This window comes from Amblyraja radiata, chromosome 7 (assembly GCF_010909765.2).
Source record: "Amblyraja radiata isolate CabotCenter1 chromosome 7, sAmbRad1.1.pri, whole genome shotgun sequence".
NCBI lineage: Eukaryota > Metazoa > Chordata > Chondrichthyes > Rajiformes > Rajidae > Amblyraja > Amblyraja radiata.
In genome coordinates, this window is record NC_045962.1 from 39,661,950 (window position 1) to 39,689,650 (window position 27,701).

At 45.6% G+C, this 27,701-nt stretch overlaps 1 protein-coding gene across 24 annotated transcripts in view; it reads right to left on the reverse strand.

Annotated features, from left to right (window-relative positions):
* Positions 1 to 27,701, reverse strand: part of lrrfip1 (LRR binding FLII interacting protein 1) — a 147,119-nt gene that overhangs the window by 36,765 nt on the left and 82,653 nt on the right. For 12 of the 24 annotated variants that reach the window (XM_033024304.1, XM_033024305.1, XM_033024306.1 and 9 more), the window contains 8 exons: positions 26,130 to 26,192; positions 25,734 to 25,802; positions 18,884 to 18,940; positions 17,771 to 17,848; positions 10,130 to 10,165; positions 8,066 to 8,191; positions 3,294 to 3,365; positions 2,327 to 2,497 (listed from right to left, as the gene is read on the reverse strand). In XM_033024304.1, the coding sequence (XP_032880195.1) occupies positions 2,327 to 2,497; positions 3,294 to 3,365; positions 8,066 to 8,191; positions 10,130 to 10,165; positions 17,771 to 17,848; positions 18,884 to 18,940; positions 25,734 to 25,802; positions 26,130 to 26,192 (672 nt within the window). The remainder of the gene's footprint in view (positions 1 to 2,326; positions 2,498 to 3,293; positions 3,366 to 8,065; positions 8,192 to 10,129; positions 10,166 to 17,770; positions 17,849 to 18,883; positions 18,941 to 25,733; positions 25,803 to 26,129; positions 26,193 to 27,701) is intronic. The other 12 variants (XM_033024301.1, XM_033024298.1, XM_033024297.1 and 9 more) reach the window with 5 other exon arrangements.

Below are 27,701 nucleotides of genomic sequence, written 5' to 3' on the forward strand. Positions count from 1 at the left end.
CCGAGAGAACGCCGCCACCTACGGCCGTCATTTTTGGCCATCTTGCTTAGAGCCCCCCTCCGCCGTATGTGTGCCAAGGATTTTTCCCGTCGATGAAAAATGACAGAGATATTAATGATTTTACAAAATTTCCCATTCTCTCTGCTGCCCCTGCTGGCGGCAGGGGGGAGGGACTATAAAACCAGGAAGTGGTGTGCCTCAATCAGTGTCTGCAAGCTGGAGGAAGGCAGAAGGTCACGTTTCTCTGAGCTGTGAATAACACTGAACACGTCTACTCAAATGTAAGTGTCCTTAGTGGTTCTAAAACGCTTGCAGAATGTGTCTATTTGTTCTAAAATGTTTGCAAAAAGTGTTTATTGGTTCTAAAATGTTTGCAAAAAGTGTCTCTTTTGGTTCTACAATGCTTGCAGAATGTGTCTTTTTTGGTTCTAAAATGTTTTTTAGGTTCTCCCCCCCCCTCTCCTCCCACCGCCCTCTCCCCCCCCTCTCCTCTCTCCCTCCTCTCCCCCTCCCCTCCTCTCCCCCCCCTCTCCTCTCCCCCTCTCCTCTCCCACCCCTTCTCTCCCCTCCCCCACCCTCCCTCCCTCCCCTAAACCCCCTCCCCTCCACACACCCTACCCTCTTCCCTCCACCCTCCCCCCTCCCTGCACCCCACCTCACCCCCCTCTCAGCACCCCCTCACTGTCCCCCTCACTCTCACCCTCCCTCTCTCCTCCCCTCCTCCCCCACCTTTCCCCCCTCACCCACCCTCCCTCTTATCCTGCTCTCCACCCCCCTATCCCTCTTGCCCCTCTCTCTGTGTCTCTGTCTCTCTCTCTGTCTCTGCCCCATCTCTCTCTGCCCTCACTCTCTACCCCCGCCCGCCCCCCGCCCCACTCTAGATGTGACTGCGTTGGGGGCTATGCGTCAGTAGATAGGGTGGTTATGGGGTAAAAGGAGCAAATTAATAATATTAATATAATATCAAGGGGGTAATTAGCGTGAGTGCGGGGGGGGGGGGATCGTTAGTGTGTGTGACGCTACGTGCCGCCTACCCCTCCCCCCCCACAACCGCACGTTGGGGGAACAGACCCAATGGGTCTGCACTTGGTCTAGTTTCTACTATATTTTACCCAATTGATGCCTCTCATAATTTTGTATATTTAAATCATCTCCACTTAACCTCCGATGTACCAGAGAAAACAATCCATGCAATCTCTCCCTGAAGCTACAACCCTCTAATCCAGGCAGCTTTCCAGTAAACCTCCGTTGCACCCTCTCCAAAGCCTCCACATCTCTCTTGTAATAGAGCGACCAGAACTGCATGCAATACTCAAAATGCCTAGCCAAATCCCTACAGAGCTGCACTCGGAATTCCTCACTCTTTTATTCAGTGTCCCTAGCAATGAAGGCAAGCATACCATACGCCTTCTTTACCATCTATTGTGCTGCTACCTTCAGTGAGCTGTGAACTTGGACACCAAGATCCTTCTGCACATCAATGTTGTTAAGGGTTTTACCATTAACTGTATACTCTCTCCTTACATCCAATGTCTCAAAGTACAACACCTCACAGTTTCTTGGGTTAAACTCCATCTGCCATTTCTCCACCCATTTCTGCAGCAGATCGATATCCCGCTGTATGATCTGACAGCCTTCCACAATGTCTGCAACTCCTCCACCCATCTACATTATTACGTCTAGGTCAAATATGCCAGTTCTGAATCCATACAACCAAGTCAGTGTGAATCCCGTACATCTAGATCATTTATATCTATCACAAACAGCAGAGATCTCAATCCACCCTCTTTAGCTCCTGCCTAATTATATTGTCATCTGCCATGCCAAATTAAGTACCTTCCCCCAACATCCAGACGTGTCCCTATTCAAAACAATCTTAAAACTCTGCCACCAACTTGGTGAGAACAGAGATCTTTACAGGTGATTCTCCCGCATAGTTTAGTTTGGAGATACAGAATAGAAACAGGCCCTTCCACCCACCGTGTCCAACCATTGATCCCCTGTTCACACTTGTCCAGTCCCTACATATTAGAAGCAATTGTTACGGAGGCTGATTAACCTACAGACCCACGCGTTGTTACGATGTGGGAGGAAACCAGAGCACCTGGAGGAAACCCATGCTGTCACAGGGAGAACATGCAAACTCCACACAGAAAGCACCCAATGTCAGGATCAAACCCAGATCTCTGGTGCTGTGAGGCAGCAGCTCTACCAGCTGTGCCATCCTGCAATGTCAAGATTATGGGACAGAATAAAAGGTTCATCCACTCTAAGAGCTGCAATCTGCTGTAATTGGCCTAAGATGCTGGACACCTCATCTACTTACCTTGGACTTTTCCTCATGTCCCCTGTGCATCTCTGCTAACTGTTCTTCCAGCCCCAGCAGATCTTCCCTCAAAGTGTCCACCTGGTACATCAGATTGGCCTTTTCGTTGTCTAGCTGTGCGTTTGATACCATAGCCTTTTTGTACTTCTCCTCAACCTCCATCAACGAGTCCTAAATAGGGAAGAGAAAAAATTTGTCAGAGGAGCAGCAAGCATCACTGTTATTGTTCAAATCCAGAATGGGCAGAGTTAGCAAAGGAGGCAAAAGAGATTGCAGATGCATGAATTTATAGGAAAGGTAGCAGCTCGAGGAACTCAGTGGATCAGGCAGCAAATGGATAAAATAGTTTATTTAAATGTTGTTTCCTGCCTCATTCTCTTTGTTAGGGACGAGGGAATGGACAGTCAACGTTTGGGTCAACTTTCATTTAGCTTGGAATGGTGGTGTATTGCACCGGGACCAGGACAAAGTCTGCCTGAAAAAATAAATACATCATGAGAGGGCCGAGGAGCATTGCTGGCGAGAGGAGGTATTAATCTCAGCATATGTGAGAGAACACAGACAACACCAGTAACTAGAGTCACTTCACATGTAGAAAGAAAACCGGTGAATTAACCCATCCCTGGGTTAGCAGATTCAAACCCTCTCAACGCAGCCAGGTTTGGTGGGCAAGTGCATGGAACACTTGATTGCTGGTGAGGGATGGGGGCAAAGGTGCTGGTGGAAAGGGTGAGTGATCCAGAGGAGGAAAGATTAGAAAAAGAATAAGCACAAGAATGAACTGGTTAGAATTTAAATAATGGGTGAAAGGCTGAAAGCATTCAGTCCTGTCCATGCTGTTAATTGGAATCTGGTAAGATGGAAGGAGATCAGTAGGAACTGAACCATATTGATTAGCATCATGTCAATACTTAGGCAACTAAGCACCACTGGGGTAGGGGCTCACACTCACTCCCAAACTAGATACCTTCAGCTCCTTCAACCCCTCCATGTACTTTCCTTCTACATCCTGTATCTGGTCCTTTAATTCAAAGATTTCCTGTTGGTGGGAAAATTGGACAGCCGTGAGAACAGAGAGAAGTGGGTAGATGGATAGAAAGGAGGCAGATACCAAAGAGTTGAAAACAGGAAGAAATTCAAGAGATACAAACTCAGAAAACAGATAGAAAGAGCAGGCAAGAGAGCAAAAAAGAGAAAGAAGGAGATAAGAATGGTTAAGAATAAGGAAGAGTTCCAGACAAAAGCAAAATCACAAAGAGTAAAAGAGAGAGGAAGAGAAACGGAATGATAACAACACAGGGTCAGAGACATGGAGCATAACAGGAAGAAAGAAATACAATTAGAGGCAGATGAAAAACAACATCTAAAAAGATACAGAGATAAACCTGCAATGAGAGAAAGGAAAATAAAAATAATACTGAAGGAAATGAGACAGGGTGAAACATGGAACATTTATAAGATTGGAAGCCATTCAGCCCATGGTATCTGTACCAGTGAAAATAAAGCGAATCAGCTAAATCTTACCTTCCTGCATAACTTTAAGTACATGTCAAAGTCTTTACCTACTTGGGCAGTTGATTGAGATTGTGGATAACTTGCTTCCACTCGCTTTCTGGGTTTTGAGGTGACCGATGAGGCCATTGTTCAAACTAGATTCTTCTACAGATGGGGAAGGTGGTAGCTGACATGGTGGTAACATGAGGTGTTTGTGAGGTGGTGCACTCTTTTTTGCTATTTACACAAGGATTCTATGCTCCTGATGCATGGACACAAGGCTGAATACAATTTCTCTCAATGGATTTCCAAAATTCAGTGCGGGGGTTGCATCTTTTCCAAGGAGATTCGAAGTGAATTCTCAAATCTTTACTTCTGTTTATCTGGTACAGATAGTTTCGTTATAACACAATAGTTGGGTTCCTATGAAACTCTGCTTTACAAAATTGTGTTATTGAAACAATTGTGTCAGTAGGGGAGAGAGATGTCAGACTTTGCAATAACATATTTTTTCCCACTGCAGGATTTTCAAAAATAAAGATCTTTTCAACAGCAATAAATTAATTTTTATAAGCTAAAAATACTAAAGACTATGTTCATTGCTTAATACGGAATAATTGCACGTGTAAATAGAAGCGATTGCTTCTCAATATCAACAGCTGCCTGCGGTGAAACTGACTAAACAGACAATGGTGTTTAATTACTGTGGGCAGGTTACATAGAAATGTAGACTGCTTTTTTTTTAAGGCAGTTTTTCTTCTGCTTGTCAATTTCCAAAGTAACTTTTAGGTGCTCCTCTGGACCCAATCAAAATTGCATAAAACACATTTAACCTGTGTAATACAAATAGTAGGGAATTGAAGAATACAGTTGAACAGAGGGATCTGGGAATAACCGTGCATAGTTCCTTGAAGGTGGAATCTCATATAGATAGGGTGGTAAAGAAAGCTTTTGGTATGCTAGCCTTTATAAATCAGAGCATTGAATATAGAAGCTGGGATGTAATGTTAAAATTGTACAAGGCATTGGTGAGACCAAATCTGGAGTATGGTGTACAATTTTGGTCGCCCAATTATAGGAAGGATGTCAACAAAATAGAGAGAGTACAGAGGAGATTTACTAGAATGCTGCCTGGGTTTCAACAACTAAGTTACAGAGATAGGTTGAATAAGTTAGGTCTTTATTCTCTGGAGCGCAGAAGGTTAAGGGGGGACTTGATAGAGGTCTTTAAAATGATGAGAGGGATAGACAGAGTTGATGTGATCAAGCTTTTCCCTTTGAGAATAGGGAAGATTCAAACAAGAGGACATGACTTCAGAATTAAGGGACAGAAGTTTAGGGGTAACATGAGGGGGAACTTCTTTACTCAGAGTGGTAGCGGTGTGGAATGAGCTTCCAGTGGAAGTGGTGGCGGCAGGTTCGTTGGTATCATTTAAGAATAAATTGGATAGGCATATGGATGAGAAGGGAATGGAGGGTTATGGTATGAGTGCAGGCAGGTGGGACTAAGGGAAAAAGATTGTTCGGCACGGACTTGTAGGGCCGAGATGGCCTGTTTCCGTGCTGTAATTGTTATATGGTTATATGGTTAATTCATCAATTGTGTTATAATCAGTGGGGGCGCCCTGTCAGCAGCGTGTTCGTAATTTCTACTTTTTTGTGTTTTTTAGTGTGCCCAAATGTGTGTTTTAGTCTCTTGGTGTGTCTTGTGGGGGGGGGGGGGAGGGGGGGTACGGGGGGAACCGCTTTTGGTCGCCTCCTCCACGGAGAGGCGACTTTTTCCATGTCGCCTCCTTCGCAGCCTAACACCATGGATTGGTGCGGTCTTTCCCGGAGTCGGGCCCGGAGGTTCAGCAGCGGGCACAGCGTGGACTTTTCATCACAGAGCGGGGTTGCCAGAAGGGAGTGCTCAGATCGCTGGCCCGCAGACTGTTACAGCCTGAAGCCGCGGTCTGCGGAGCTTCTAGCCGCGAGCGCGGCGTCCGGAACCTGGGACCCCTCGCTAAGGATCACCAGAGAAGAGCTCCGACCGCCAGCCCGCGGCCGATAACATCCTGAAGCCGTGGCCTGCGGAGCTTCTAGCCACGGGCACGGTGTGGACTTGCCATCTGGAGCCTGGGTTCCCTCACCGGGGACAGCCAGAGAAGGGCTCTGACCGCCGGCCTGCGGCCTACAACATCCTGAAGCCATGGCCTCCGGTAGGAAAGCGCCAATTCGGGACCTCCAAGCTGTGGAGTGTGTTCGACCGTCCCGACGTCAGAGTTTCAACCATCCCGACGAGGGGGCCTGTACATCGGGCCGTACGTAGCGGCGACTACGGAGGTTTATGGCTCCGACCACGGGTGAACAATGGAAGAGGACTGACTGTACTTTGTGCCTTCCACCACAGTGAAGAATGCTGTGGTGGATGTTTGTGTTTAATTTTATTATGTATTGTGTTTTTTTTTATTGTACCGCTGCTGGCAAATTCATTTCACTGCACTTTATTGTGCATGTGATGAATAAAACTGATTGATTGATTGGTTGAAAAATCTTTTTTGTCAATGGACCAAGTGCATTCCAGGGCATTGAAAGTGGTGATGAATTTCATCATTGATGTCTGCCAACATTGAGAGGTGGTTCCTGAGTTATGGGAAGGGATCCACATTTTCCATTTTCTTGCCATGAATCTTTATTGTTCAGTGCCAGGGACAAGTTGATAGCGGAAATATTGTCAGGGGCAGATTGATAGAGGACCTTTATTGTGAATATTGAGTGTGAAGAACATCCTCCCATAAGCTTTAATAAATGAATGGACGATGACTTGGAACTCAGTCTCCTAGCACACATGAATACAAATATCATCTGTACACTGCAGCTTGTCTACTGAAGGTTCGGGTGACATTAGTAGAGTGTCGTCACCATGGGTTGAACATCATCCCAGAGGTTCATAAAACATATATAGGTAGAAGATGAATTTCTGTGCACAGCCAAATTTGAGGGTCTTCAGTTGTGCTTAATTGATATTGATTTATTATTGTCACATGTACCGAGACATAATGAAAAAACTGTGTTTGTGTGCTATCCAGTCAAATCATACCACACAGGAGTATAATCAGGTGGTCCAAAGAGAAAAATATTTAGAGTGCAGAATATTGTGTACACCGTTACAGCTGCAGAGAAAATGCAGATTCGGAAGGTGCAAGGGGCACAGTAAAGTATGATTGGGAGATTGGGACTATACTTTTAGTTTATGAGTGAACCATTCAGTAGTCTGATAACAGCACGGAAGAACTTGATTCTAGTACGTCCATTCAAGCTCTTGTATCTTCTGCCCTAGGAGGGAAGAGGGAATGACTGGGGTGTAAGTGGATCTTGATTATGTTGGCTGCTTTCCAGTGCCTGTGTGAAGTGCAGATTGATGGGATGGGAGGCTGGTTTATGTGATGGATTCTTGCCATCGTGGCAGAGCAGTTGACAAACTAAGTTGTGATGCATTCCGATAACATCTTTCTACAGTGTATCTGTAGAAATTGGTAAGTCATTAGAGACATGCTAAATTTTTTTAGACTTCTGAGGAAATAGAGGTGTGGGTGTGCTTTCTTGGCCGTAGCATCAATGTGGTTGGACCAAGACAGATTGTTGCCGTTATTTATGCCCAGCAACTGGAAACTCGAGACCATCCCCATTTCAGCACCGTTGATGTACAACACCTCTTTTTTCTGAAGTCAGCTCTGAAGACTAGCTTCTTTATCTTGCTGACAATGAGGGTGTAATTGTAGTATTGACACTATTTTACTAAGCTTTGAATCTCATTCCTGTACTCTGATGATATCACTGGCATTATTAAGGTTGAAAAAGACCATATAGATTTGTTTGTCCTGCTCCCTGTGTTTTCCTTGGAGTTGTCATGTAGCGAAGAATCGTGCTCTTTTGCGATGGTGAAGAAGTGGATGAGGAGGACCCTGGCAATGACTTTCCCTGTTTGCACATTTGGATTTGTCTCCTCTTTTGAAGACGGTCATGACTCAAGTATTCTTTAAATATCTCTGTCGCTACCACTCTTTCCAGCTGTCATCCAGAACCCTATTACTTTCTGGTGAAAAGAGATTTCTTAATCTCCACCATGAACTTAAAGGCGCATTTAGGAAATGTGTGCATTTTCCAATAAATTTTATATCTGTGTTCCAATTGGATGTTTCCCTGGCGATACCAGCACTTAAGTGACCTTTTTCCTTTCCTACACTCTTCCAGTACACACTTTACCTTAATTTCTCGAATGGAGCCTTCCGTGTCTATTGAGGTGGTGGTCTCCCCACTACCTCGCCTTGATGAGGTCCCCCCCAAGGAGGCAAGGGTAGCTGCAGAGAGGCTTGAAGCTGCTCGGGATCCCTGAAATAAAAAGTATACCAGTTAGCCAATAAAGCCACATGGGCCAGAGTATTCTGCAGTGCAAGGCCAATAACTATGCTTGTAATTCCCAATGCAGTTCCATGGGTCTTGTTTGGCATTAATACAATAAAGCACTTCTCACTAATGCAGCTTTCAAACGTTTGAAACAGGTCAAGATTTTCTATTGCATGTTTCAAAAAAAGATTGATTCTGTGCATACTATTTAAGAATTCTCTGAATAGCTTGCAGCTGTCAGCACTTAGTCAAGCAACTGTGACCTCATAAGCCACTTCTTAAAGGTATACATGCATAATACAAATACTACTTCACTGGAGAGAGCTCATTACTTGAAGATATTTGCAGCTGTTATCCTAGATGTAAGGAGTTATGGCCACAGGATTATTCAGTGGGATCGGGGGAGGCTGGTGGACAATATTTATACAGCAAGGATGCTTTATGTGCAAAAAGTCAATTGGTCCGTTCAGGCTACATGCAGACACTATTGGCAGAAGATTGTAAAGGCGGTATCTGCGGAAGCAATATCCCATGCAATGCAGACCAATACTGCAAGTAAGATCTTAATCTTGTCAGATTTATAAAGTTGCATCTTTAGCATTTAGTACCATCTTCATTACATTTGCACCTTTTACACGACTATTCACTGTGCAAATGCCTTTCCATCCAGCACACACCAAATCCATTTCAATCTCTATTCTCCCTCTCCCATCCTGTCTCTCCGTTATCGTTCCACATCTTTGTCTCTCCATGTCCGTCACACTCTCTTCCTCCACTCCCCATGCCTCTCTCTGTTTGTCGCTGGTGCTTTGCCCATTTCCCCTTGTACACAGTCTCTCTCCCATTTCTCTGCATTCCTCTTCATGTCTATAGAAGGGTCTCGACCCAAAACGCTCCAGGACTGATAACCAATCATGAGTGATTAGTTTCATCATAAACGTATTGATCTGACACAAGTACCAGAGTCAGTAATGGCAAAAAGATGCAGACTGCAGAGGACCACATGGGGAAGGCTGGCCTTGCCACAGCCTACTGAATCTGATGAGCCACAGATTCAGGCTCTGCCTATTCAGAAGAAATGAAGCACATGTCACCAGTGGACCTGTCCCCGCAGCGCACTAGCTCAAACCCTGACACTGTGAATGGACAGATTTGAGGTGTGTTCCACATGGAAGATACCTGTCTCGTTGGTCAGGGAGGAGAGGAATAGGAACTCCTGTTTCATCTCCAGAATGGTGCTGAAAACACAGATGTTTAGGAACATACTTGGTGACTGGAGAACACATCCACATTCTCTTGGGAGTGTGTGCAGCCATGATCTGGCCTCCACTTGCTCTTGTGCCAGGCAATGGCATTGCAGTGGAAGCACAGCGGTTGAGATCAGGTTTCTACCTCTACTCAGGCAAGAGTCCCAGTCCTCCAGAACTATGCTAACACTAACAGGGAGGATCCCAGAGACAAGGGTCTCGACACAAAATGGCACCTATTCCTTTTCTCTAGAGATGCTGCCTGACCCGCTGAGTTACTTCAGCCTTTTGCGTCTGTCTTAGGATCCCAGAGACAGGCGGATACTCCGCTGGACCTCAGTGCAGCACTCTTGAAGTGATCATCTGCAATTAAGCCTCCCCCACACTTCCACTACCATTCTTTTTCTCTTGGCTTACATTGACATATCCTTTCCTTATCCACCCCTCCCGTTCTTATGCACATAAAACATTTTTAGATGTTCCTAGATCTGAAGCAAGTTTAATTATCTAAAACATTAAATCTCAATTCTCAATCCACTGATGGTTCCTGGCCCACTATATCCAACATTTTCTGCCTTTTGAGCAGATTTCTGAGGACATGTCATGGCATGTATCAATGGATCCATTAAACAGGACAGTTGAGGACAATTTAGGAAACTTGCAGTAAGTTCCTCACCTTCTCTGTAAAATCCTTGTCCAACTTCTCCTCCACCTGAAGGATAGAAACAGAGGAAAGAGGTTTAGAAAAAACATTGACCATCAATGCAATCATTTTCACAAATCATGTAGCAGAGTGTAGCCATATAATCTATTGTGAGATTGCACCTATTAAGTCACATTAATCACAGTTTGTGTCATTTAAACAAAATGTCAATATCAAGACAATGACCACATTTCAAGATCTAAGTAAGATGAGTGGACCAGGAGTGAGAGGGGGAAGAAGCGGGGCTGGGGGAAGTGGGGATGGGGGAAGGAGAGGGACTGAGAGGAGGAAAGAGAGGGAGGGAGGGAGAGGAGAGGGGCAGGAAAAGGAGTGAAGAGAGTTAGGGAGAGAGGCAGGGAAAAAACAGAGAAAGAGAAGCCAATAGAAATGAGTGAGTGTAGCCAATTTGACTTAGTATCCTTTGTTGGAAATGTATTAAAAAATACAGCATGTACTGCTCACGCATAATCTTCTCAATTTGTTTTTTCACTTTCGGAGTAGCAAATCATGCTTAATCTGTTAGAATATGTCACAACACTAAATTATACCACTTTAACACAAATTATTCCCACCATGAATAATAGACCTCTGCCAAGTGTTATTGTGACAGATTTGTATCATTGTTAGACAATGAAATACACTGCAAAAGGTAAACTGCTGGGGGAACTAAATGGGTCAGACAGAATTTGTGGAGGGAAATGGACAATCAACATTTTGAGATGAGACCGTTCACCGCCAATAAAAGGTATATCCATTTATATTTTCAATGTGCTATGTAGTGAGACACCCTCTAGTACTCTACTCAATTGATAGACATTAACAATCATGCCACCACCAATACTATAACAGAGTTATGCAGCAGTCCTGTACCCTCCTGTATTACATCCCAATGTAATGCAGCAACATGCCTGTACCAATCAGTATCACTATTACAACCAGTTCAGCATGAGAGTCTCATCAGGGTCAGTAACATCAGTGGCACAGACTGGAGGTTGGGATCATCACAGGCTGTACCATCTCTGTGATCCTTTTTGCCTTGGCGATGAACATGATCGTCAAGTCTGCTGAGCCAGAGTGCCGGGGCCCTCGGACCAAGTCAGGAATGCGCCAACCACCAATCAGAGCCTTCATGGACGACCTGACTGTCACCACTGAGTCAGTGCCAGGAGGCAGGTGGATCCTGCAGGGGTTGGAGAAACTGATTGGATGGGCAAGGATGAGGTTTAAGCCAGGAAAATCAAGGTCACTGGTGCTGAAGAAGGGCAAGGTCATGGACAGGTTCCGCTTCAGCATCGAAGGGACACCAATCCCAACTGTCTCCGAAAGGCCAGTGAAGAGTCTTGGCAAGGTGTTTAACAGCAGCCTGAAGGATACAGCGTCTGTCCAGGCAACCTGTCAGGAGCTGGAGAGTTGGATTGAGAGCAGGTGGACCGGTCAGGGCTTCCCTGGCAGTTCAAAGCATGGATTTACCAGCATGGTATCCTGCCAAGGATACTCTGGCCACTGCTTGTCTACGAAGTCCCAATATCCATCGTAGAGAGATTGGAGAGGAAAGTCAGCAGCTTTCTCAGAAGGTGGCTGGGGACTGCCCAGGAGCCTTAGCAGCATCGCCCTTTACGGAAATAACACCAAGCTCCAGCTGCCCCTGAAGTCCCTGGAGGAGGAGTTCAAGGTGACTCGGGCCAGAGAGGTGATGCTGTGCAGGGACTCCAGCGACCCCAAGGTGGCTCAAGCAGGGGTGAAGGTGAAAACTGGGAGGAAGTGGAGAGCCGGCGAAGCCGTGCTGCAAGCAGAGTCCCGGATACGCCACAGAGTCCTGGTGGGAGCAGTGACTCGGGGAAGAGCAGGCCTGGGAATCTTCCCATCTACCCAGTTTGACAAGGCCAAGGGGAAGGAGAGGCGCAGGCTGGTGCAGGAGGAAGTGAGGGCAGTGGTGGAGGAGGAGAGGTGTACCAGAGCAGTTGGATTGAGGCAGCAGGGAGCCTGGACAAGGTGGGAGCAGGCCATGGACCGAAAAGTCACATGGACTGAGCTCTGGCGGGCTGAACCACAATGCATCAAGTTCCTGGTCCAGGCAGTGTATGATGTCCTGCCCAGCCCATCGAACCTCTTCATCTGGGGCAAAGCGGAATCTCCAGATTGCCCGCAATGCTCAGGCAAGGGGACGTTGGAACACACCCTGAGCTGTTGCCCAAAGGCTCTTGGGCAGGGCCGGTACACATGGCGTCACGACCAGGTTCTCAAACCCATTGCAGAAGCCATCAGCATGGGAATCAGCAGCTGCAGCCGAGAACGCCCCACCACCCAGATGATCACCTTCGTGAAGGCCGGAGTGCAGCTGCCAAGAACCACAGCAGCCAGGAATCCGTTAGGAATCCTGGCGACTGCGCAGGACTGGCAGCTTTCCGTAGACCTGGTGAAACAGCTGAAGTTCCCACAGCACATTGCCACGACCAACCTGAGGCCAGATATCCTCCTGGTCTCAGAGGCGACCAAAAACATCGTCTTGTTGGAACTGACTGTGCCGTGGGAGGACCGTCTGGAGGAGGCCCACGAGAGGAAGATGATCAAGTATGAAAAGCTGGTCATAGACTGCCGCAAGCAGGGCTGGAAGGCAAGGTGTATGCCCATCGAGGTTGGCTGCAGAGGTTTTGCAGGGCAATCGCTCTACAAAGCCTTGAGTGCACTGGGCATCAACGGAGTGGCGAGGAGAAGGGCCCTCAAGAACACCACAGAGGCAGCGGAGAAGGCCTCAAGATGGCTCTGGATCAGGAGAGGGGGTCCATGGGGAGGAGCGAATGCCACCTGAACACAAGTCGTGGTCTGATCAACCACGGCTGGGTCGCCTGGGTGAGGGTGTCTGATGTTGAAAGACCCGAAACACCCAATGACCCCAGGTTACATCACTGATGATGTGTTCAGGAGCATCTATCGATGTATTTGTATCAAATAACAGAGTTATGCAGCAGTCCTGTACCCTCCTGTATTACATCCCAATGTAATGCAGCAACATGCCTGTACCAAACAGTACTGCACCACGGTTTAATATAGTGACAGTCTTGTCCCCGTCAGTATATCCATAGGACAGTCATGCACCCACAAATACAACAACTATACAGAGAGATTTATATGCATTAATCCAATTGTGATAGTAATTACTATATGCCAATTCCGTACCAGTTGTAAAAGGGAGACCTGTGTCCCTCAGTATTGCAATGCACTGTTGGATAATGTGAGGTCTATGTCATCTAAGCATTGTACCAGTATGGTGACTAACCTAGACTCACTGGTCCTGCACCAGTGACATGTTACAGTGCGCTGCATAATGTTTGGCACAAAGACCCATCATTTATTTATTTGCCTCTGTACTCCACAATTTGAGATTTGTAATAGAAAAAATCTCATGTGGTTAAAGTGCACATTGTCAGATTTTAATAAAGGCCATTTTCATACATTTTGGTTTCACCATGTAGAAATTACAGCAGTGTTTATATATAATTCCCCATTTCAGGGCACCATAATGTTTGGCACACAGCAATGTCATGTTAATGAAAGTAGTCATGTTTAGTATTTTGTTGCATATCCTTTGCATGCAATGACTGCTTGAAGTCTACGATTCATGGACATCACCAGTTGCTGGGTGTCTTCTCTGATGATGCTCTGCCAGGCCTGTATTGTAGCCATCTTTAGATTATACTTGTTTTGGGGGCTAGTCTCCCTTCAGTTTTCTCTTCAGCATATAAACAGCATGCTCAATTGGGTTCAGATCAGGTGATTGACTTAGCCACTCAAGATTTGACCATATTTTAGCTTTGAAAAACAGTTGTTGCTTTAGAAGTATGTTTGGGATCATTGTCTTGCTGTAGAATGAACCGCCGGCCAATAGTTTTGAGGCATTTGTTTGAACTTGAGCAGATCGGATGTGTCTATACACTTCAGAATTCATTATGCTGCTACCATCAGCAGTTGAATCATCAATGAAGATAAATGAGCCATTACCTTCAGCAGCCATACATGCCCAGGCCATAACAACCCCACCATCGTGTTTTACAGATGAGGTGATATGCTTTGGATTCTCTCCTCCATACTTTGCTCTTGCCATCACTCTGATATAAGTTAAGACAGTGGTCATTGACAATTCCACACCTGAAGAGTGTTTCTGATCTGTTGGACAGATGTTTGGGGATTTTTCTTTATTATAGAGAGAGTTCTTCTGTCATTAGCTGTGGCGGTCTTCCTTGGCCTGCCAGTCCCTTTGCGATTAGTAAGCTCACCAGTGCTCTTTGTCTTCTTAATAATGTTCCAAACAGTTGATTTTGGTAAGCCTAAGGTTTGGCTGATGTCTCTAACAGTTTTATTCTTGTTTCTCAGTCTCATAATGGCTTCTTTGACTTTTATTGGCACAACTTTGGTCCTCATGTTCTTCTTTTTGCGTATTGTGATGTCTGTGATGTCTTTGCAATCAATGTAACAGAAACTCGTGCATGAGCCTCGTGACTGAGGTCAAGTGACTTTCAAGATAAAAGGCAGTGATTGCAGAATAAACGGGCTCTTGCTCTGGAACACAAACCCGGTGTGGACCTGTCCTTTGTGCCAGTCACAACTAAGCCTTACCTCAGACGAGAATACCTTACATTCACGAGGCTCATGCACGAGTTTCTGTTACATTGATTGCAAAGACATCACAGACATCACAGTCTGTGATGTTTGCACAGCCTAAAGTTGTAAGACAACTTGTTCTGTTTGATCTTCTGTTTGTGCACGCCAGGTTGATTGCATTCGTCGAAACAGGGTGGACCAAGTGAAGGTTGCAATCTCCCACCCCGTCCTCATGTTGATAAACAGCAATAAAAGTTTCCAAAGGTGATGGAATGACTGAAGGAAAGACTAGGTGCTGAGAGCTCTCTCAGGAAGCTCTCTCATGAAGGAGACAATTAAATACAACTGGGCAATTACAAACACCTGTGAAATAGAAATAGAATAGAAATAGAAATAATTTTATTGCCACACAACCAAGGTCGGTGGTATTTGGGTTGCCAGCAGCGGTACAATAATAAAGAACACAACCACATTAAAATTTTACACAAACATCCACCACAGCATTCATCACTGTGGTGGAAGGCACAGAGCTTGGCCAGTCCTCCTCCATTTTCCCCCGTGGTCGGGACCACCACCCTCCACAGCCGTTGCTGCGGGCGTCCAGATGGTAAGGGACAAAGTCAAAGTCCATGTGAGTCCAGGATCGGCTCTTCCCAACCAGAGACCGCGGCTTCAGGCTGGTGTAGGCCGCAGGCCGGCGGTCAAAGTTTTAAAGTACCTGCCGTGCCGCAGCCGGAAGCACCACGGAAGAACCCATGTGTCTCAAACATTATGGTGCCCTGAAATGGGGGGGACTATGTATAAACACAGCTGTAATTTCTACATTGTGAAACCAAAATGTATAAAAATACCCTTTAATAAAATCTGACAATGTGCATTTCCCATGTGCATGTGCAATCCCCATGAAGTGCTTCGAAAGGCTGGTCCTCTCCCATATTAAATCCAGCATCCCTGCCTCACTGGACTCCCATCAATTTGCATACAGGGCAAATAGATCGACAGAGGATGCCATCTTTCTGGCCCTTCACACTGTCCTGACTCACCTGGACAGACAGGGCACGTATGTGAGGATGCTCTTCATTGACTATAGCTCTGCATTCAATACGGTCATCCCCACCAAGCTCACCACCAAACTCCACCAGCTAGGCCTCAGCTCACCGATATGCGCTTGGATCCTGAACTTTCTCACGGAGCGACCGCAGGCAGCGAGACTGGGCCCGCACCTGTCCTCCACCATCACCCTGAGCACCGGCACACCACAGGGTTGTGTACTAAGCCCCATGCTCTGCTCCCTCTTCACTCACGACTGTGTCCCTGCATTCGACACCAACACCATCGTGAAGTTTGCAGACGACACAACAGTGATTGGGCTGATCACCAACGGTGATGAAACAAACTACAGAGCGGAGGTGCAGAACCTGGCGGACTGGTGCGCCAATAACAACTTGGCACTAAACACCTCCAAGACCAAGGAGCTGATTATTGACTTCAGGAGGTCCCATTCTGGAGAATACGCCCCAATCTCCATTTACGGGGAAAGTGTGGAGAGAGTGTCCAGCTTTAAGTTTCTGGGCACTCACATTTCAGAAGACCCCACATGGTCCACAAACACCGCCGCGCTGGTCAAGAAGGCACAGCAACGACTGTTCTTCCTGAGGACATTAAAAAAGACTGGTCTGCCCCAACAGCTGCTGACAACGTTCTACCGCTGCACCACAGAGAGCATACTAACGTATGGCATCTCTGTGTGGTATCTCAGCTGCACGGAGGCGGAGAGGAGAGCTTTTCAGCGCGTCGTCAACAGAGCGCAGCGGATCATCGGGACAGAGCTACCAGCCTTGGAGGGCATCTACCACACGCGGTGCCTCAGGAAGGCCCTCAGCATCCATAAGGACTCATCACACCCCTGCCACGGTCTGTTTCAACTACTTCCCTCCGGCAGACGTTACAAGGCCTTCTACGCCCGAACCTCTAGACTCAGGAACAGTTTTATCCCAAGAGCTATAGCGGCTCTGAACCGGCCCTAATGAGTGCCCCCCCACCCACTCCCTTTGGACAGTCTCCCTCAGATGGTCACGTCAATCAATTCAGCTTGCTTATTTATGTATTGTATTTATTTACCTTTCTTGTACATCAGTGGAGCTGCACACTAAATCTCGTTGCACTGACGTGCAATGACAATAAAAGATATATTATTATTATTATATTATTTAAACGCATGCAATTTTTTTCTATTACAAATCTCAAATTGTGGAGTACAGAGGCAAATAAATAAATGATGCATCTTTGTCCCAAACATTATGGAGGGCACTGTATATCTATGACTATTAACTATATTGTTATATTGCAAGAACTGTTCCCTCAAGGGCTCTAGTGGATTACAGACCTTTAGCCCTTGTTAATACACAGGAGAGAGGAACTTCTGCCACACATAAAACTACCAAATATGGGGTGTCCTCTTACCAGCTAGAGTGGTCATCTACCCCATGGAGACCTTTGAACTACCTTTAATCGGACTTTGTCTTGGACTAAATGATATACCCTTTATTCTAGATCTGTACACTATGGACAGCTTGATTGTAATCATGTGTAGTCTTTTTGTTGACCGGATAGTATGCAAGAAAAAAGCTTTCCACAGTATCTCGATACACGTAACAATAATAAACCAAGCTAAAAAAAAAAAAAAAAAATAGAGCCCATTCTGTGTTGATCAATTAATAACCTTTTCCATTTGCCTGCACCATTTTTGTCAGTTTGACCATGAGAGTCTTGCAGAGTGGTGAGTTATATTTGTTAGCAACATATTCAGAGCAAAACTGACATATGAGTCAAGACCAATGTTTCACAGAAGCAGAATCTAAGATCACAGCTGGCTTTCATAGACTGGGAAAACTATGATCATATTGTCTTTACAAAATAAATGTTACTGTTGAGGTCATGAATGAGAAGAATGGAAACGAGTTACACAAAAATGTGTACAGTTTATAGACAGAGAGCAAGCAAGATCGTCCTCACCACTGGACTTGCTCGAGCTGAGCTTGCGCGAGATGATGTGCGGGAACTGGAGCCAAGTACACAGTTGTATTCTGAGGGCTAGTCAAAAGGAAGAGTGGAGGAAAAGACAGAAAGCGAGGGGATTAGATGGAAAGCATTTTGGGACAGTTTACGACAGTGCTTCCAAAGAGACAAAAAAAAAACATGCGCTGTTCCTCAATGATTGATAGATTAATGAGGAGTGGTACACCTCTCAGTTTCTGCGACTAAACTCATCCCATCTACCCCTGTACAAACATACTTCCAGAGGAGCCAGTGAAGAGCCCAATTTGAAACTGGCCACATATTATTAAAAAATTAGGCAAAAAGGTCTTGAGCCTCTGGTATCAAATCAGGAAAGGTGCAATCCACCCAGATTTTGGATCCCATCCATGCTGCCCTCTCCAGTTCCTGTGGTGTTTGCCTTCTCCCAATAATTCTGCTTTCTCCACAACTACAACCATACATTGTAGATCCTACTCCACACAAATGTACATCATGGAGCCCTTTACATTCATACTCCGTCTCCTAAATCCACCTTCAGTTGTCCACTGCAGTCTGTCCCAGACTGTACATTGCACCTAACATAATAAACGGTCACTATGTGTTTCATAGAAGCGCTGAGAAATAACATTTTACACCAAGTCACAATGCAGACAAAGGCAGACAATCAAAAGTTCAGTCAGACATTAAATTAATTGAGAATTGTGAAAAGACTAGAGTTTAGAGATGGAAATCCAGAAAGTCAATGCGCTGAAAGCTGAGCCACCAATGACGGAATGATTAACGATGATAATGATCAAGAGGGAACCATTAAAGAAGTGCAGAGATTCTCATGTTGTTGGCTGGAAAATTATTGAAATAAGAAATGGGGGGGTTGGGAGCAAGTTCATGAAGATATTTGAAAATACAACAAGCTGGCTGTCACTGTTTTGCACTCATGCCAGTGTTGCAGCCTCAACATTGTGACTGGGACTTTCTTTTTGACACCCTTGGCACCATGCAAAATAACCAGTGTCACTTTCCATGCAGTTGAAGATTGTGTCAGGAGCTGGAAGCTACATTGGAGCGAGAGAGAGGGAAACAGGGCCTTACGGCTCGAGAGGTGGAAGTACTGTAGCGACGGCTTGCATTCCCGTCGAAGGTAGACATCTGAAAGAATGAAACAACAGTGAGACTGAGTTAACCAACAGGATAGAAGGTTAGGTGGCGACAGCAATGACGCCATTGAGTGAAAAACGCGTGTGTTGAACCGTGCAGAGCTGATCAGTGAGTGGGATGTGGAAGGGATGAGCCACAGAAGCGTTATTTGGAAGCCAGTTCACAGCACACCACACAGGGTAAGCAGGCAGTGTATAGATGTACTGTATATTGACCCTTTGGATCTGATTTTCCCTCAGAATATAATCAGAAAGATAAACTGAATACTTTTCTAAACAGAATTTTGAGGTTCCAATCACACTCAAATGGGTTGATCCTCTGAAGGGACCAGAAGGAAGTTGTGCTTGACAGAACATTCATGCTGTATCTTCAGGCTCAATCTTCTGGCTCCACATCTTCAGAACATCCTCTGAGGAGGGGGTCAAGCACACATTGACCAAAATGACCAAATTGGCTAAAAGAATTAAATTAAAATTCAAGGTCACATAGGTAGTCTTGCATTCCTTTGATATAGAAGACTGGATTAAAGTGTTTAAAATGTTTGAAGGATTTCCAAGGAAGTAAACTATTTTTTTCTTGTAAGGGAGTCCAGGCATGAGGGAGTTATATTACAGTTAGAGTTGGCCAGCAGGTATAGTTTATCTGAGATGGGTCAGACTGACAATGCAAATAATTTGAAGGCTATTTATGTTTCCTTTGCACGTTTCCTATTAATAGAAAAGTATTTTTCTGTTCAAAGATTACTATTGCTTTTGTGTTTATTAGCACTATCTCCCTCCTGCATTCCTTTTAACCTCATGGGGCTTGGTATCTTGTGTTCATTTTCATTGTGCCTTGCCCTCATCATTTTATGCTTTCCTAGTTTCTTACGGTCTCCAGTGCTCCTCTGCTGCCCTGTCGATGCTTTCTTCCTGCTCAGTGTCCCCAAGCACTTCCACCCAACTACTTCAATGTTTCCTCAGCTTTCTTTCAAGCACAAGCCACACTCTGATTTGTCAGGAGAGCACAGGCTACCATGTAACACCCATTCAGTTTATGGAAATTTGCCCTTACCAAATGCACTAATTACCAGGAATAATTTGATATGCAGAATAAAACCTGCTGTTATGGCATTTATGTGGAATAAAAGTAAATAAATAAACAACTTGCGCTTCCTGAAGGATGTGATGCGTCATGAAGCAACTTTTCTTTCAGCTCGCGCTCTTTGATAACGTGGCTTTGTATTATGGAAAATTGTAAAATAGGTGTTTTTTTAGCAATGCCTTGGGGGAGAGAGGGATTGTGGACGCCTATGATCCAATCAATTAATAACAGACAAGTATGAGGACCTCATGTTGTGACCAAGGCAGGCCACACACTGTGAACAACAAATTTCTAATGGTTCAGGCCTCTTACATAGCCAGGAACATGCCCTTTAAGACCATAATGTCTGTACCAAACATGATGCCAAGTTAAACTGATCTCATCTGCCTGCACATGGTCCATATCCCTTCTATTCCCTGCATATCCATGCGGCTCTCTTAAACGTCATTGTCATATCTGCCTCCACCACCATTCCTGGCAACACATTCCAGACACTCTTCACCCTCTGTGTAAATAAAAAACTTGACTTGCCCTGCTCATCTCCTTTAAACTTTGTCCCTCTCACCATAAAACTATGCCCTCCGATCTATGACATTTCCACTCTTGGAAAAATGTGGAGGGGGGGGGGGGGGGGGGGGGTGGAAGAGAGGTCTGGGGGGAAGAGAGAGGCCAGCGGGGGGGGGGAAGAGAGAGGAGCCGACTGAGGAGCCGAGAGAAAGCGACCCCCGAGCGCCTTTTGAATAATGGGTGGGAGGACGGAGAGGAGGGGGGGGGGGGGAGAGGAGGATGGGGCAGAGGGGGGGGGGGTGCAGAGGAGGGGGGGAGGAGAGGAGGGGGGAGGAGAGGAGGGGGAGGAGGAGGGGGAGGTGAGGGGGGGTGAAAGGGCTGCATTTTTGAATAACGGCGGGGGGGGGGGGGGGGGGGGGAAGGGAGAGGTGGGGGTGGACGTAACTCGCAGCGTGCAGATCCAAGACGGAAGCACGCAGATCCATTGTGACAGTTTTTTCAGATATTTGAACATTTTGATTAATAACTCGAGAAATAATGCATGAATGTTTCAGATAAGGCGATTTTGGACTCCACGGGATAAATCTCTATTGGAATATGTAAAAATGTTACCGTTAGCGCGTCGCTTTATCGAGCACAATGTGATCACACACCCACACATCTCCTTTAAACTTTGCCCCTCTCACATTAAACATATGCCCACTCGTATTTGCTTTTTTCGACCCTGAAGAAAAATAATCTAACTGTCTACCCTATCTATGCCTCTCATAAATGTATATACTTCTTTCAGGTCTCCCCCCAACCACCAGGATTTCAGAGAAAACAATCCAAGTCTGTCCACGTACTGTCAGACAGTCAGTAGTAACTGTATAAATCTTGAAAAGCTTTGGCTCAAAATTGATGAACTGAAGTCTCAGATTTGAACACTAATGTATCAGGATGGGAAATGTTATTCCCCTCGATAAAGTATTGTAGAATTGGTAGGTCAACATGGACAGGAAAGTGAATGTAATTGACACAGGTATAGGGGTTCAGAAAGTCCAATTGTAGGAGACCCAGTGCTGTACCTGTCTAAAGGTAAAGGTCTTACAGCCTGTCAAGGAGGGAGCAGAGAGTGCGGAGTGGATGAGCAACTGATCATCTGACCTTTCAAACCAAAAATAAATATAGTGATAAAGGAGATTGTATATACGGGGAGCAGACATGAGGGTGGGGGGGGGGGGGGGGGGGGGTTACAAAAACTGTTGTCGATGTGACTGCATCCTGAAAGGTGTCCTGTCCGCCCAGTGCAAGGGTTAAACTTGCCTCCTCCGAGCTGATAGGAAATGATCTTGTGGTTGTAGAAACCAATGACAAAAATGGGACAAAGGATGAAATTCTGTTTAAGAGATATAGACAGCAGGGGTCCAAATGACAAAGGTGATAATGTCTGGATTACCACGTGTGCAATTTGGTATAAAATTCAGAATACTGAATGTGTGATTTAAAGTCTAATGCTATAAAGAGTAAATGCTATAAAGAAAAATCGAACGAAGCGCTGTAGATACAGTGAGTGTAGTTCGGGTCTGAATTTTTGTCTGTTTTCAAGCTTGTATTTGTCAGGGGGCAGATAGAGGGGGTAGATGCGAGTGGGAGACTGGCGGGGGGGGGGGGTAGACTGGACCAGCAGAGAGACATTCTCGGCAGCTGCACGCACACAGACCCGCGCCTGGATCGAACCCAGGTCCCCATGCTGCAAGCGCTGCCGAACCGCCACTGGACCGTCCGTCCTCCCTCGCCCCCCACCCCCCCCCACTCGAGACGTCCGGACCGATGGGACACCGGCCCCCAGGCCCACAGCCAGCACCAACTCCAGCCCAACCCCGCTCCAACTCCAGAGGAACCCCCTCCCCGATGGGCCGCTATGGCGACAAGTGCCAGTTTGCCCACGGCCTGGCCAAGCTGCACTCCTTCAGCCGCCAACCCAAGTACAAGACGGAGCCGTGCCGCACCTTCCACACCACCGGCTTCTGCCCCTACGGTCCCCGCTGCCACTTCATCCTCAACCCCGAGGAGAAGCGAGGGCCCCGGCCTCGCCTGCGCCAAAGAGCCAGCCTGGGCTCTGCCACCTCCAGCCCGGCGCTCGACTGGGCTGCGCTGTGGGCGGCTTTCAGCCCCGACCTGGAGTTGGAGTTGGCCCGGACTCTGGGCTTAGGGCTGGAGGGGGAGGAGGTTGCTGCTGCTGCCAGCACCACCATCACCAGCAGTGGGCGCCAGACCTGCCCATGGCCGGCAGGATCCCATCTGCAGACTCTCTCTCCGACCAGGACGACTCCAGCAGCAGTGGCTCCGAGTCGCCCGTCTTCGAGCAGGGCCGGCGGCGGCCCATCTTCAGTAGAATCTCGGTGTTGGACTGAGGGGAGGGGGATGGAGATGGAGGACTGCCGGACAACTCGATGGGACAGGCAAAGCCGAGCTGGAGCCAGCGCAGCAGCGCTGGCTGCAAGTCCGGGTCGCCCCGCCAGCCCAAGGCCACCCCAGACACCTCTGGACGGGACGGGACACCCGGGAGGGGACGGGGACGGCCCAGCACAACTCAACAGTGGCCGGAGAGCCAGACCCGACCCCGACCACGGACAAATCGCAAGCCTGCACACAACGCAGCACCACTGCTGCCGAGACTGTTTATAGCAAGTGACCTATGACCTGGGCATGCGCAGTCGGAATACCGAACTCGCTTATTCATGGAACACGGACCTGTAAGGAAGGGGTTAACAGCAGTTTCAGGAAGTTTTTCTTGGGATGGAACAAATAGCCACCCAAATTCAATAACTAGGGTAGTAAAGACTAAATAGTATTGGGGGAGTGGGAGGATTCTGGTGGGGGAAAATCAGAAAGTTGGAGAATGCATTGTCATTCAGGAAGGTACAGTGCATTTAATTGCTAAGGTGTATAGGAATTAAAATTAATAACAAGTATGTGATTTAATGGCACACAAAAATGGGTCAATGTAAAACCCATCAGAGATAAGGTTGCAAAGTGACCAAGATCAGAAATTAAACATTTCAGTGTATTTTCAGAAAAGAGGAAACATGAAACAGGTGGGGTAATTGCTTAAAAAAAGATAAAATATCATAGAAAATAAATATCTTAGTTCAAAAAACCGGATAGTAAAACCAGTTGGAAGTGGAGCTGAGAAACAACAATGGTCAGAAAAACATCTGAGTGTTGTATGTAGTTTGTATGATGTACATATGTAAACTGCAGACAATCATGGAGATGGAGGGGAGAGGGTGGAACATAAACAAAGAAAGTAAAGCTGCGTATGATATCAGCTATAACGTAATCAGGGGAAAATATGTATCTGCATACACTTGGAAAACAGAATCAGCAGTAATCAGAGGTAAGATGAATTTATGTAGTGAATCAAAGGTGGCCTTCCGCTCCAATGGGTTGAGGAATCACCAAGAGAATAGGCTATTTAAAATCTGGTATTGTGTAAAGAGAAAGGGTTATTTCGTGATCTGATAGCTTGGGGACATGTGAGAATATTTGTATATAAAGACAGTGATTTTGTTCAATCTGAAACCAGGAATTTAATTCTGAACGGAGACCGTTTGGTGGAGGTGACAATGGAGAATGTTGCAGTACAGCAACTGGTTGTCATCTTCCTTTATTCTACAGGTTCTATTATTGTTTCCATAAATTATAAAGTAGCAAAAATAACCCTAACTTAAAAAAAAAAGAAAAACAAGGAACTGCAAAGCAGTTAGTCTGACATTCGTAGTTGGAAAAATGTTTATCTTATCAAGGAAGCGATGCCAGGCACTTGGAAAACAATAGCATTGTGTCGAGTTGATGCATACTTTTGGTAAGGAAAATCATATTTGACAAATCTGTTGGAAAATTGAATTTATAATATACAGATTGAAGATGAATTAACTGATGTGCATGACTAAAGTTTAACAAGGCTTTTGATTTAGTGCCACACAAGTATAATGAAAAAATAATTGCACTGTGTTGGAATAATATATTGGTGTGGATTGAGGATTGGTGAATGAACAGAAAATATTGGATGGCACAGCAGCGCAGCTAGTAGAGCTGCTGTCTCACAGTGCCAGAGATCCGGGTTTGATCTTGACATTGGTTGCTGTCTGTGTGGAGTTTGCAGATTTTCCTTGTGACGGTGTGGGTTTCCTCCAGGTGCTCTAGTGGGCTTGTAGGCTAACGGCCCTCTAAATTGCCCCCAGTGTGCAGGGAGTGGATACAAAAGCGGGATAACAAAGAACTACTATGAACGGGTGATCGATAGTCAGTGATAGGTGGGCTGAAGGGCTGAATCTTTCAATTCAATCAATTTGATTAAACCAATTTTGGGGTTGGAGGGGTGTGGAATGCTACCAGTGCTGGTATACCAGCTGTTCACATTCTTAGTAATATATCTATGTATTTTTGCATATTAAGGAAATTGTGGGGTTAATGCAGGAAAGATATACTAGGTCAAAAAGGTAACCATGTTACTGAATGACAGACAAGGCATCAAGGGGTCAATGGCCTTGTCTGCTATTATGTTCCAAACCTCTTGACTGCTAACCTACTACTTAACCGAAAATGCCTGTTGAAACTTACCTCTTTGACCAAGTTTATGCACACCTGATTTTGATGACCTGTACTAAATTTATAAATCAAATTGTTTAGATTTCAACATCTGCAGTTTAAAAAATAATCATTTGGTCATTTACTCCTGTGTGAATTTAATTTAAGAGATTGCACTTCCGAGAGCTCTTGAGCCCATGCCTGATGCTCCACACCTTGTCCAAGTCTGTTCCCAACTTCCTCTCCCTGCATTCTCTAACTATGAGTAATAGATAAAGATGAAGATGGCCGAGAGGAGGAAACAGTGGTTGACAGGCCATTTAATATCCCATGCCAAGTGTGAATAGAACATAGAAGACATACTGGAATATGGAATAAAAAATAAAGCTGGAAGAACTTAATGGGTCAAGCTGTATCTGTGAGGACAAAAGGTGTACGTTGATGTTTCTGGTCAAGACCCTAAATCAGCACTTGTGCGAACACCTTGTGCAAATATCAGTGATGGGCGCATGCATGAACAAACACACACAAACATAATTTTCTTCTTTTAAAACATCTTAACAAACATTGGTATACATGAGCATGGATAAAGCAAGATATAACCGAGGAGAAAACAAACCCGTGTTCCATTCTGGGACTTGGTGCCGAGCCCAGTGCTGAGCACAGGGAGGTCAGAATAGTAACTTCCCTGGGGAAAATGCAAGAAAAATCAGTCACACCCAGACTTTGCCAAAGTGGTAAAGTCGTAAGGATGAGAAAAGAGATTGGGTAGATGAGGGATAGCATTTTGTGCATAGGCAGGATGTGAGGGAAGAAGATATAGGAAGAGACGTATTTGTAGATGATTTGTAGGGATGAAGTGGAAGGTGAGAGCAACAGGTAGGGCAAGTTAGAAGGTGGTGGAGTAATGAAGCACTGCAAAGGGGGAGGTTTCAGTGTATAGTAGTTAGCTTATACTAAGAACCCAACAACTCCTCACACAATAAACACACCAGGAAAACGAAAACCAACAAACCACTGCCTCCTTCCTGAGTCGCTGTTTGGCTGATTTCAGATGGGCATCACTGTAGCGGGAGCTCTGCACAATACCAGTGAATGAAAGAAACAACATTACAGTCAAGGACTGCAGCACATTACTTTCATTGAAATGCATTCAATGATAAAAGTGGCCTATTCCGATTGACAAGATTCACACATACTACACAGGTGCTTCAAAAAATACACTGCCCAAACACAGGAGCTACAAACCCCACTAGACTGTTGATTGGGCCCAGATCCACAAGGCAACTCCTCAAAGCCATTGCTCTATCAGGAAAGAAAAGCAGTGCATAAAGATCAACTGCGGCTTGGAGTGGCAGGAAAGATGTACATGGTGAAATGCGAATGTGCCCTTGCCTCAGTTCCTGAACTTGACATTCAGTTTTATAAACCAAGAGCTAAGACTCCCCTTCCTATTTAGTACGCTCCTCAACCTGTCCTGCTACCTGCAAAGACTTGTTCTTGGTGCCAGAGGCAAAATGTAACTCTCCTCAGTGGACCTTTAAAAGAAAATCTCCAAAGTAATGGAGCAAATATGTCTGGGGAGTAGGTCAGGCTGGGATTGGACCATGAACTATTCCCATGGCATAACACATTATTCCAACTATTTTTTATTTAAGTAAGAGTTATTATTAACTTCCCTCAAAATAGATCTTTTTATCTTGCAAGGAATTTACAGGCTGAATTTCAATTGGTCTCCCAACATCTGTAGCGAATACAGTGCTTTCTCAAATGCAAAAGTCATGAAGATTTGTTGTATAACCGAGACATAAGCGGGAGTTCAAATCTTACCACCGTGGGTGGGATTAAGACCTGCAAAGCCCTGAACTCTCAAATTCTGTACCACCTAAATCAGATGCCCGGGATTGCAAGAGAAAACGGTTCCATATAGATATGGAGTCTCATCTGCAGCGCTAATTTACAGAAGTTAAAGAATGCTAACATGGGGACCTGGAGCAGTAGAGATTCTAAGATTGGGCTTTGGTCCATCACTCCATATCAAACCAGTACTTTCTTTGAAGGAATTTGATGGGACAATGCAGAGGAAACATTACCCTATGGTATCTGACATCTCCTTATGTAAATCATTACATCCTAGGCTCTTCACCATTTCTCACTTTCTTCTTTAAAAGCCAAATAACCTTTCCTAAATACCATTTCATTTACTAGCTCTTAGAACATAGAACGGTGTAGGACAGGAACAGGCCCTTTGGCCCGCGCTGTCTGGCTGACCTTGATACCAATTTAAACTAATCCCATCTGCTGACATGTGATCTACATCCCCCCATCTGCTGTCAGTTCACGTTCACAAGTTCACAAGTTATAGGAGTAGGATTAGGCCATTTGGTCCATTGAGTCTACTCCGCCATTCAATCATGGCTGATCTCTGCCTCCTTATCCCATTTTCCTGCCTTCTCCCCATAACCGTTGACACCCTGTCCAATCAAGAATTTGTCTATCTCTGCCTAAAAAATATCCACTTGACAGCCTCCACAGCCCTCTGTGGCAATGAGTTCCACAGGTTAATTACCCTCTGACTGAAGAAGTT